The sequence below is a fragment of the Corvus brachyrhynchos genome, unplaced genomic scaffold (assembly GCF_000691975.1).
Source record: "Corvus brachyrhynchos isolate BGI_N302 unplaced genomic scaffold, ASM69197v1 scaffold281, whole genome shotgun sequence".
Classification (NCBI taxonomy): Eukaryota; Metazoa; Chordata; class Aves; order Passeriformes; family Corvidae; genus Corvus; species Corvus brachyrhynchos.
The window spans coordinates 983,367-996,549 of record NW_008236509.1 but is presented as its reverse complement, the minus strand read 5'-3'; the positions used below and the strand labels follow the sequence as shown (position 1 = coordinate 996,549).

At 39.8% G+C, this 13,183-nt stretch overlaps 1 protein-coding gene across 2 annotated transcripts in view; it reads right to left on the bottom strand.

The window, feature by feature from the left end:
- Positions 1-12,949, bottom strand: part of USP47 (ubiquitin specific peptidase 47) — a 50,756-nt gene extending 37,807 nt beyond the window's left edge. For both annotated transcript variants that reach the window (XM_017726306.1, XM_017726307.1), the window contains exon 1: positions 12,872-12,949. In XM_017726306.1, the coding sequence (XP_017581795.1) occupies positions 12,872-12,934 (63 nt within the window). In that variant the 5' untranslated portion in view covers positions 12,935-12,949. The remainder of the gene's footprint in view (positions 1-12,871) is intronic.
- Between the last annotated feature and the right edge of the window lie 234 nt (positions 12,950-13,183).

Here is a 13,183-nt window from a genome sequence, read left to right as displayed (position 1 = left end):
AGCCAAGTCTGGTACACAAGGGGCATGTGTAATTCTGTAGTGTGCTATTTGACTGGGTGCACACAGTGGAGGGTGGAAGGGGAGGACAGGCTCCAGGTATCACCTGCACAGAACTATCTACAGGTTGCTTCTTTTATAAAAATGTTCTTGTGCTGGCTCCTCAGCTCTTGTTTTTTCAGTTAAGGACTGCTGGAAGATTTTCAAGAGCTACTTCACTAAACAAATTCCACATAACAAATCAAACAAATCAGATTTACAAATTATACTGTTTATATGATGTTCAGAAATTTTAGAAGTAACAGAGAGCTTTCAGCTGCTCTGACAAGACAAATCACAAGCCACAGAATCACGAAACCATTTAGGTTAGAAAAGACCTCCTAGATCATCGAGTCCAACCTTTAACTGATGATTACCATGTCAACCAGACCATGGCATTAAGTGCCACATCCAGTTGTTTCCTGAACACCTCCAGGGATGGGGACTCCACCACCTCCCTGAGCAGCCCCTTCCAATGATTAACAATCCTTTCTGTGAAGAAATTCCTCCTGATATCTAACCTGAACTTCCCCCATTGCAGCTTCAGGCTGTATCCCCTTGTCCTGTTTCCTGCAAGAAGAGGCCAATCCCCACCTGGCTACACCCTCTTTCAGGCAGTTGTGGAGAGGGATAAAGTATATGAAAACAAAATTAACAAGTCATAATTGAAAGTTGTAAAATTACTTTTATTTTATATAAAGTCACCTTTACAGTATAAAAAAAATATTATTACTGAGTTTGGAAACACCATTCACAGAATAACTTAAGAAAGAATAGTCCATTTTAATATTTAAATTATCATAGGAGCAGTGTTACAGTGTCAATTAAGTTGCAATACACAGCCTCCTTTTCTCCAGGCTAAACACCCCAAGCTCCCTCAGCTGCTCCTCATAGGATGTACCCTCTAGACCCTCCCAGCTCCATTGCCCTTCTCTGGACACGCTCCAGCCCCTCAATGTCCTTCCTGAACTGAGGGGGCCAGAACTGGACACAGCACTCGAGGTGTGGCCTCACCAGTGTCCAGTAGAGGGGGACAGTCACTGCCCTGCTCCTGCTGGCCACACTATTCCTGATCCAGACCAGGACGTCATGGGCCTTCTTGGCCACTTACAGCTGCTGTCAGTCAGCACCCCCAGGTCCTTTTCCACTGGACAGCTTTCCAGCCACTGGTCCCAAAGCCTGTAGCAATACATGGGGTTGTTGTGACCCAAGTGCAGGATACAGCACCTGGCCTTGTTGAAATCACACGGATGTGTCCATCTCTGAAATGCAGCATTCTCTACTTGTCAATTAAAGCACTCACTCCAACACTGAATAAACTTTATAATAACCACTAGTGCAATTCTGCATTTTACAAAAATCTTCTCTCAGCATGGAAATGTCTTTAAAGTACAATTACGAGACCAAAGGTCATTCTATAAAGTTGCTTAATTTTACCCTGATAAAAGTTATTCTGGAATGCACCAAGCTGATTATTTATTACACCTCACAAAATCAATAAGCATATTAACTACACAGTTCAAGGATTTCAAATTAACATACACACTGTACTCACAGGCAAATGCAAAAATACCTTACTGCCTTTTCCTCAGAAGAAATAAGAGCAACTACTCAGCTAGCAAGCAATGTATCCAGTACTCGGGAGAAGTCCTCAAAGCTCCATGCTGCTACTTTGCCAAAGTGTGACACAGTACACCAGTGGCTTAGGAAAACAAGTTGCAGACCCCCAACTGCATCAGCACCGAAAAGGCAAATGCAGACTGCTGCTTAAGGCTACAATTAACAGAATCATCCTATGATTATTTTAGCATAGAAGTTTTCTCAGGCTAATATTTTGGTCAACAGTTGAAATTGTAATTTCAACTGTTACCTGCAATTTTAAAAAACATTGAAAACACTGACACTTTCATCCCAAGTCACTCTATCTGGCTGAGGGTGGGAATCCAGCGGGATGGAGAGCACCCTCAGCAAGTTTGCTGATGACAGTAAGCTGTGTGGTGGTGCCAACATGCTGGATGGAAGAGATGCCATCCCGAGGGACACTGACAGCTTGAGAGGTGGGGCTGTGTGACCTCCATGAAGTTCAACAAAGCGAAGTGCAAGGTTCTACACCTGAGTTGGGACAATGCCAAACACCTACAGGCTGGGCAGGAAAGTGATTGAGAGCAGGCCTGAGGAGAAGGACTTGGGGGTGATGGTTGATGAAAAACTTAATGTGAGCCCGCAGCGTGAGCTGGCAGCCCAGAAAGCCAAATGTATCCTGGGGTGCATCAAGCAGAGTGTGACCAGCAGGTCAGGGGCAGGGATTCTGCTCCTCTACTCTGCCCTTGTGAGTCCCCACCCCAAGTGCTGGGTACATTTCTGGAGCCCACAGCACAAGGGGGACATGGAACTGTTGGAGCAAGTCCAGAGCAGGCACATGAAGCTGATAGGGGGACTGGGGTACCTGCCCTACAAAGACAGGCCAACAGAGTTGGGGCTGTTCAGCCCAGAGAAGAGAAACCTCATAGCAGCAGAGACCTCATAGCAGCAGTATCTGAAGGGCCTACAAGGAAGCCAGAGAGCAACTGCTCATCAGGAACTATAGTGATAAGACAAGGAGTAATGGGTTCACTCTGAAAGGGGAAACTTAGATTAGATATATGGAAGAGATTCTTTATCATGAGGGTGCTGAAGCACTGGCACATGTTGTGCAGGGAAGTTGTGGAATGCCCCATCCCTGGAAGTATTCACGGCCAGGCTGCATGGGGCTCTGAGCAACTGATCTAGTGGAAGGTGTCCCTACCCACAGCAGGGGGGTGGAACTAGATGATCTTTAAGGTCCCTTCCAACCCGAACCATCCTATGGCCCTTGACATTTTTCCATTTCTAGAAAGGTGATGATGTTAAACCTGCATGTAGAAGATTTCTGACTATCAGAGCAGACTTACCAAAGACTTTACAATACAAACATGCAATCAACACACAAGTCTGACCTGGGTGGACTTTCTAGAGGGCTGTGCTACACAAGCATTTACACCCCATGTACCTTTCTAAAAAATATTTCATCTTTCTTCCATTAAAGATCTGCACCTGCAAGTTGCAGAGCACAAAGCATGTTGTTGCACTGAAGCAATTCAAGCTGTATTTCTGTACATACCAACAAAGGCAGCATTGTTATTAGTGCCATCTGCAAGACAGACATTTGCTTTGACCATATAGGTTCTGTATTTGTTGAAAGTACAGAAACAAAAAAAGTAGAGTGTTACTAGATCTGTCACAACAATATTCAAATGTAGAACTGCAGTGGTTTTAACACTGCATTTAGATGTGGCTTGCTATTTTTCAACCTTGAATCACTGAGTTAATTAAAATTCTATAGCAGCAATTCACTATTTTAACTCCTGCTTAATTTTTATAGAATTATTTTCAGAGATGGAAAGTGAAACCTAAAGCTAAGGTCAAACTTCGTACAGATTCTACCCAATATTTCCAAATCCCAATATTTCCAACAGTTAAAAATAGACAGTAAGTAAAAATCACAAGTTTCAGGTCAAGAGTTGAACAACAGCTGTGTGAAGTTTGACTGCCAAGTAAAGTTAACAGCCTATTGAGACTTAAAAGGACCACCACTAGAGAAGATTCTACATGTCCACACCCTGTAAATAATTCTCACCAATCACTGCAATAGAGATGAAAGACAAGGAGATCAGTAGCAAGCAGCAACGGCAGACATCAAGCTTATACTCACAGAATTACTTGGATCATTAAGCCTAAGACAGCAATTCTCAAATCTAATGTAGCTTCAGCAACTTAAGACTCCCATATGAAGTGCCCACAAGTGACTACTGCCTGTCATGTCACTGCTGGGCAAACTCTGGGATGCATATTCCAGGTCTGTGTAACTGACTGGATGCATGTTTCCAGCAATTACAAGGATAAGTGAAATCTGGGAGCTTCAATGACACAAAAGTGGTCTGCACCTTTCACTTCTAAAACATAATCACATAGAAACATTCAGACATTAACATCAATTCAACTGAACAGAAGCCTATTTCAACGTTCTCTCTCAGGAACGACAAATCAGCTCCTCGAGAACCCACAATCATAATTTAGGAATTCTTTCACCTATTCCAAGAGGTCCAATCCATTAACCACCACACTGGATACATGTTGACAGCACTGCTTTCTGCAGAAAATGTGAAGGTCAGAGATCTTTCCAATAGACAGCAAATAAGGGGAGAAAAGCCAGTGAGCACCGGGATACCATTTCCACCTGTTCCCACCATTTCCCCTCTTTTTACCCTGTGATTTTTAACCATGGACTCAGAGAGTCCTTACAACCCACGACCCCCTCCTACCCTCACCAGAGCTACTCATGCTCCATGTTTTTTTAAAGCCCAACAAAGCCCTTTTTAGAGGCAAACTTCCCTGGTACAGCCAGGTGAGCAGGGTCACTCCCCAGGAAGTAAACACAGGGTGATTACAGGGTGATTCAGAATGAGGGAAGCATTGAGCAGGTGGTCTCAGACTAACATATGGCTTTATTTTAGAGGAAAGAAGCAACTTCTTTTTAAAATACAGTTTACTAAACGAATCCTGTCAGAGCACTTAGGTGTTACTCAACACAGGTGCTTTGCTGCAGCCTAGTCTGAGTTAATTGACAGAACAGTGCACTTAGAATCCTGTTACAAATGCCTGAACCAAAACACACTTACAAAGATGTATTTTATAGCACACTTGTAGCAAACTGAATACACTTTTTTTAAACACAGATCCCAGGAGGTCTTAAACAGAGTAATTTTCAGCTGTTAACTTGATATATCTTGTGTTGGAATGTTTCCTGAAGCAAAAAAAATTCTTAACAACCTTTAGACACAATCATTTAATTTTAAATCTGACTGACTTTAAAGTATTGGGTTTTTGAGTACCTCAATAACACACTTTATCCCCACCCTTCAAATTCTTCATTATACCTGGGGAGACTTCAGGCAAAATCCAACAACGTTTTAAAGCCAGTGAAACTAGAGTTCTTCTGTCCCTTTACCAGTAAGGAAGAAAATTGCTTCATAACAAGCATAAAATATCATCAAAATTCAGGAATAGATATCCTGACTCTGACCATTTTCCTAATTATTGAACCTTTGCCCCCTCCCTGGTTTGTTGGGGGGTTTTCAGGAGAGTTAACAGGACCAGCAGAGGAGTAGTAGGAGTATTTTAAATGCATGTATTATATGTAGTAGTGCTTACCTCACTAAATACCAACACCACCTGGACATAACTGCAACTTTCTGTGGTATCCTAAGAGACTGAAATGAGACCCTCCATCCTTAGGTAGGGTATGAGTCTGTAAATGGCAGTGCTGCTCACAGGACAAGAGGAGTAACTCCCCCTTCTATTCTGAAAGGCCTAGAAGAGCAAAAAGTGTCACTGCTGTGGCAATGCCACTGCTTCCACCCTCATGCCACTCTCCCTGTGCTTGACAGCCGCTATAGGTACAGGATAACTGCTGCAGATCCCAAAAGGCAGGTGGGCCATACTGACACCCATGGCCCTGCCCAAGTGAACCCTACAAATGCTTTCCTACAGGGGATAACCCGATTCAGAGAGGAGATACAAAATCAGTCCTGCAGCAGAGCCCCTGTGATCTTGTTCTCTTCAGAAAATGGGGTGTATGTTTTACTCTCTTCTCTGCCTCGTGTAGATTATTCTTATTTTCAAAGGCACCTTCTCAGAAATGCTTCCTTAGTAACAAAATTTAGTTAAAAAGAATCCAAAGTGCCACCTCACTGAACCAGCTGCATGCCAGCTGTCAACTGTCACTCCTAGAAAATGCATAGGGACAAATTATTTTTATAATATGTAGACACTTCAAAGTCTAATACTTCTAACTTTCTAAATGTCTCCAAAAATAACCCTATGCCTCAGAAATAAAGAGTGTGTTATGAGGCTAGCGTTTACTTTTGAGAGTTTGTTCCTACTGTTGTGTATTACTGGGTCATTTGTAAAAAACACAAAAGAATAGGAAAGGCAAAAAAAGCTGGGGTGGGGCCAGAAATAAGTTCAAGCCTGGAAGTTGTTCCAAAGACTATAAAAAAAGATATAGTGTGAGGGGATACATGTCTGGGGAGAGCTGAACTAGAGATCAAAATATCCACTTTTCAGTTTTACAGAAGGTATTTTTCTTATTTTAAGAGACTTTAAATATGCCTTACTAAGGACATCCTGAAGAACCAGTCTTCTTACACTTATCTCCTCATGGCCTTTTAAATATGGTAAATTAAGGTGATTCAAGATTAATTACTTCCCTTAAAAAAAGTCAAACAAAGCAGCCATCAATAACAAAAGAGTGCAAATATTTCCTGGTCATGCCTGCAGATCACACAAGAACTCTAACGAAGTTTCCTTAAGGGGTAACAAAGACTAGTTTAAAAATCTGTAGTTTTCTCTTAACCACTGGACATCTTGAGTATTTCACTCTCTTAAAGGTTATAATTTCAGCTGATCCTATTTCCTTTCCTCCTCTGACCCAAAGTTGTTGAGCTTGCAAAAGGTTTTGTAACTACACTAATTGTGAGAATTAAATGTCGATGAAGCTCTCTACATTTGCAAACTGTCTGCCAGACTCTCTACACTCATTACAGTATAACCTTCACATTCAGATCTGAAACAGCCTCATCTTTATACAGCTTTCCCTGCTTGTAATTTGTCTCTACCTTCCTAATCAGCATGCTCCTTGTTTTTCCTTCAAAAAAAAAAAAAAACCCAAAAAAGCTGAAAAAGGGGGCTATGAGAACACCACGAGACACTTACTACACTTTCATACGTTAATCAATACTTGTAACATTTGTTTCCTATGGAGAATCACAGGAGTAGTGGATGGACCTGCCCTCCATTTCTTCAAGTACGAATTTTAGGGTAACATTTTCCTATGCTGCTCCTATTCTAAAGGACTTTCTGCTGGATTCAATTACAAATACAACATTAGCATAAAAACAAATTAAGAGTCTGAGCAAAACCAGTACTCAGAAGAGTCTTCTCTTCATGGACAATTCTGAAATGAAGGTTTGCTTCCCTACGAAATCGCCAACAGACATGTATGCTAAAAAATTAAAGTCCTGTACAGTTTAGACATTAAAACATGACCACAGGCATAGTTTTTAGTTCTTTAACAACTTTCAAATTTTAAGCTGTCCAGCTGCTGCTGGGGAAGGAAAAACAGAAGCTGAATAGTGAGGCATGTTAGCAGGGATTCTTTGTGCAGCTCTCTAGCAATTCTGCACAGGATGAAGGGTACAGTTCAGAATGGAAGCACCTGGGCAGAAACTCTGCCTGCTGCCACTGCCACAAAGGGGAGAACATGGAACTCTGGAGCAATGTCTCCACGGAAGGAAAAAAGGATGACAATGTGTATGTGAGAAAGGATCTAGACAATTTTTCCATATATGAACTGATGAAAGCATTTTATTTAGAAACACCAGGTAATACTTAAGAGTTTCTGTATCTGCTATTTTTTCTTTTCCTTCACTGTTACTGGTCTCAACCCAATACCTACACAAATCAGTGAGCATGGCTGCCTTCCATTCCTTTAGCTCCTGTAGTATGCTGCCAAACTTCTTCAGAAAATGCTATTTACACATTCAGACATTATTTACTTGAAAACTTTCACACTATATCAAATATATTTCTCATACAGCTTCAAAACTAGAGCATTCACCAATCCTCAGGAATTCAAGCACACTTGCTCATGTTACTGAGGCAGCTTTCATCACATGTGCTTATTGAGAAGCTACACCTGAACTGCAGCAGGATAACCAGCTCTAAGCTATTCACAGAAATGCCAATCTAAAAATAATCTGTTGCCATTTTTCAGAAGCACCTAAAGCATCCTTGTGATCACAATCTCAACAATTATATTGAATCAAGTGATCTGTACCAATTTCACCCCTTAGTATTTTTAGAACATGCACAACATCCTTTTTAGAAATTATTTCATCTGCCAATGCTGTGCAAGAGCGTTTGCTCACTGCAAGCTGACTACATGCCAAACATTGCAAAAACCAAAGAAAATAAAAAACCTGGCATTTCATAGTGCCTGAAACTGTGGTCAAGTTCATTGTTATTTTATCAGAACTTCACAAAAAAATTCTGTGACTTACTAGTATTCACAATTATCAGTTCTTCAGTAACTAGTGGCATTCTTTTGAGAATATTTCATTCAAGAGAAGAAATTGAAACAAAAACAAAAAACAAAATGCTAAATAGGCAGCTCACCCGAAGGTACACCACATTAAATCTCAAAGGGCAAACTGTAAAATAGCAGCTTTAAGTGTTCACAAAGGAATGAAAAACTTCTTCAAACTGAATAAAAAGGCTGAATATGTACATGTAACTCAATCTCTCCATTTTCTTCAGACATAACTTTCACCCTTATTTTCTTACATAAAACCTAACATATTTTCAAACACAACAAAAAGAGTGAAGCTGTGACTGGATATATGAACATTTGTACAGCATATAGTGTATTACAGTACCAACTGTAATGCACAGGAGGGGAAAGGTTTAAAATAATACCCCACCCCACTCCCATTTAATTCTGACAAGACTAAAACATGTAATTCAAAGGTAATACAAATTCAAGGTACTTGTTTATTTCAGTAAATCACCACAAGTTTTAATGTTATATTGATATCAATACATTCTATCAGCAAAAGGAGGCTGCACAATAGTAATTTTCATCAGTATTTGTGTTTGGACAACTAACATTTTAAAACTATGATGCAAGGCTGCATTGATTATAACCACAATCAGTTTTAAAAAGAACAGAAAATAATATTTGTGGGCTTTATTTCATAATGGCAACAAACAAAGCACTGAAAACTTTTTTGTTGTATACTGATACTCTGAGCTCAAAAGAGTGCAGAATGTAACACTGACAAATCTCTGTATTTAAAAAGTATTCTCTGCCTCCTGGTAACTGCTTCACAGTTTACGAAAAAGTTCATTACTGGTCTGAGAAAAGAGTGTGCAGCTGCACAAAAAAAATTAATCAAGGATTATAATTTTACTACTGATGCTTTTGATTCCGAAATTTTAATCACCAGTGACGCACAAAACAGTAGAGAAAATGGCATTTCTTGTTTGTGGTGATGTTCAAGATGTATTACTGCAGGAAAAAAAAAGAGTATTTCGTTATTTGGGTGTCAGATTATTCTACTGAGTAGTAACTTCAGCAAGCAGCATTTACAGCCTGAGGCTCCAGTACCAAGTACTGCCCATCAGGCAGCTGGTACCTCTCAGGCAAAAACATTTCATCAGATGATCTGGAGGTGCTGATAGTTCCTTACCCTGATCATCTTTCTACGCTGCAGATTAAATACCCAGATGATAGCAAGGGAAAGTAAATGGTGACTGGAAAACCCAATGGCTGGGAAAATGCAGGGAAAGCTCTTGAATTCTACTCCTAAGCCTTATTCACCAAACTCAGTAACCACGTGAACATCATTCAGAAAGTGTCTGTCTGCAAGGAACAAATTACTTGGTGGAATTTCATGTGGATTTTCTGTTTGTTTCCTAAATTTGATTTCCAAAATACTCTCTGTCAATGAATTAGTCAGTTTCTCTAGTTGTCACAATCATACCTTTATGTTTTCTAATGGAGCACATGAGAAGGAAAGCAGGAAAAACTGATAAATTATGCAAGCTGTAACCACTTGCAGAATCTTTTAATACATGGGAAGGAAAAAACAAGGATGTCATCAGCATAGAAAAGAACAGCATCCCTTTACTTAACAGAATTGCAAAATATCTTAATCAGATTCCCGCTCTTCTAATGAGGAAGTCAGAATGATATCCATCAAGAGACACATTTGATTTGTTCAGTGCAGAAGATTAAGATGGATTCATTAGTGTAGGGATGAAAAGACTCACATTAGTGAGCTGAGAGGGAACTCACACCGCCTTGCTTGATTTAATAGCAGCAAGTACAAAGTATATATGTGTGTGTATATATATATATTCTGACAGGTGTACTTTGGATAGTTCATGCTGAAACATGTTGAAAAAGGATCTGCACAGTATTTACTTGATCAGTAGCACAAACACTTCAAAAATCTCAGAGCAGAACATACTTCTCATATTCTGACCAATACTCACTAAGTTCTGATACATCTTGATTTTCAAGATAAGTCTTTGTAAAGTTCACTTATATTAAACACTTATAAACTTATAAACACACACCAGCATCTCCCTCATCAACTGTGTTGAAAAGAATATTTCATTATTTTCTGTTTGAGGTAGATTTTCCCAAAATAAGTTTCAAGTCAACTTTTCCTGTAAGAAAAACTGAAAGTCATAAAAAGGTTTTCCCTTCTGATAGCATAATTTTCTTCTAATTTCCATAATTATCTTGCTCATACTATTCACCCTCCCTTCCCAGGGTTACTGCTTTACTAGACTAATGAGATAAAAATCTACACTTACTAATACAGCAATTTTTAAAGAATATGCTCAAATTTTGCTATCAGGGTGCAGCAATGAGCTGTATTTTACTCAATGCCTTCTGTTTAATGGCTATAAAAGAAAACTAAATTGAATCTTTTCATCTTTTAGATGAAGAAAGCAAAGTAATTGAGGATTGGAAGGAAAAGATACAGGGACCAGTTCACACTGAACCCCAGATCCAGTGAACAGGGTCTCTCACTGCCCCCACCCCCCCCCCATAAGGAATTATTGGTTACACTCTTACAGGAACAGTTGGGAAAGCATTAGGCAGCAGTAGGGATGCAAGAATGAACTTAGTAAATGCCTGAATAGCCCAGGCAAAAATCTTTATGCAAAACAAAATCCCGACACCGGTTTATTAGAAACTGCTTTAATACATCTCTTCCAAAGGAAAAAGAACTTTATCCCGAAGTTATGAGCAAGAGAAAATAACAAGGCACTGATTACCTGGACTTCAGAAATGCAGCTGAAGCTATGGAATGAACAAAAGAAAACTTTTCACAAGAGACTAATAAAAGATATTTGAAGTGCAGCAGCGAAACTTTGTATCCACTTTGTATCCATGAAAACATGATCTTACTCCTTCCAAAAAAATCCAAGCAATTTAACTTCGGAAACAGCAATCTGAGCTCCTGTTAGCATATACAAAAATATGGAGACAAACACAAACTGAAGACTCATAATCAACTTAATACCCATCTTTCCACTCCAGCACACACAGGCTGGTAGTGTTATAGACACCTCCTACCACTTATCTACCAAGGCATCATGTAGACAAGAACCAAAATCCTTTTCCCATCCACTCCTTTGGATGATTAGTCATTCCCTAAACCAGCCTAAAGCAAACAACGTTACATTTCTTCTTGCTCTTTTACACTGGAATGCCAAGGAAAATCTGGTTGCGCAGTCATCTCAGCAGATACTGGTTCACAGCCCAGGTTAAATCTCTGAAGCAGCACTAGACAGTGAGCTGTACAAGTGATACCACCCAGCCCACCGGGAAGGGCCAAAACCCATGAACTGTGATCCTTTATCCATCCCTAAAGGGCAGAGCTGAAACTCCAAACGATCTGCTTTGCCTCCAACTGCTGTTAGGGGCATAATAGGAATATTTAGGAGCAGGCTGTTGAGAACTCAGAGACCTGGAGAATTCTGTTTACCCAAAACTCAGTGCTCTCTGCAATGGGACTATTAATGAATCTCAAAAGGACTTAATGGGAATGCTGCAGTGTAACATTCATTAAAACTCCCTATCACTAAAATAAAAATGACGATATACTGAAAAACACTGGAAAAGTTGAAGATAAACTTCTGTTATAACACACACATATATACATATATAGATATAACCAGATGGGCTTAACACAAATAGTTCATCTGTTTTCTTTCTCTCTTTGATTTCACTAATATTCTGTTCAGTTTCATTTACTTTAAAAATGCATAGAGACACAATAAAGAACCTGAAAAAACTTGCTGAGAAAAAGCAACTCCTGCTAGCATTATCAATGTACAAAGTTTATAGATTTCACACTGTTTGTTTAAGATACCCATATCTATAATCACATATATTCATCTTCCTCTGCCCATACTTCCCCCCCCCTACAGATGAAAGTGCAGTCAAAATCCTTGTCCAATGAGTCAGTTAAAAATACACATCTGAATCATAAGTATATTCTGAATACAACTCTAAAGCCAAGGGGGATACTATTAATACATATAACTAAAATCACGGCCTTGGCTAGCTGCTTTTATTAACCACCTTTTCTACTCCACTTAACCACAGCTACTGCCACAATGTTTCTCCTGCCACTCTCCCTTATCTATATATTTCTTTGGTTTTAAAATGAAATATTTAAGTGTATCGGCTACTCTATCTTCCGTCTCTGATTTTATATTTTTGAAGATTTTGGTTCACAGCTGATATTTAAGCATACTAGCTACTACACTCCATCTCTTTTTAAAGTTTCTGGAGATTTCAGTTTCCTGTAAAAAGATGAGATGTAGTCCTTTAAACCTTAGTATTTTAAGAAAGGAAAGAAAAGGTAAAGTTACCGTTGTCCTACATATATCCTGTGCTTATACGTACAACTGCCTGCACAAAAAATTGTTTCTAATATTCAGTGTTGTTATTTGCTTTCAAGATCTACTCAAGAATACCATTTAAGGATCAGCATCTCATTTCGCTAAGCTCCACAAAAATGAAGCCCTTGTCTGACAAAGCTTCCCGTAAGAATACGCAAACAGAACAGGTAAACGTAACAAACACTGACGTTTGACGAAAAACAACGGGAAGGGTTTGAGTAATTTATCAGAACAAAACTATCAGAAAAGTTGGCAAAATATGCAAGTGTACCTGCTCAGGAAACAAAGTTTCTGCTGATACTACTCTACCAGTAGCTGTTCCCAAACATTTCATGCCATCACTCGAACTCCTTCCCCTGCACGGTATCGCTCCAAGTTGACACGTGTCATTCGCCTATCGCTGCAGGACAGAGGCTTCGCCTTCCTCCTTCACTCGGGCACTTATCTCTAGCCTATGGCCAAAACCAAGCCTTCCCCCTTCTCACTACAGCAGGGGAGAGATGAGGGGCTCAGAATAAAGGAAACAACCCGCTGCTCAACCCGTTCCCTCCGGCACCCACCGCGAGCACTGCCGCCCGTTCTG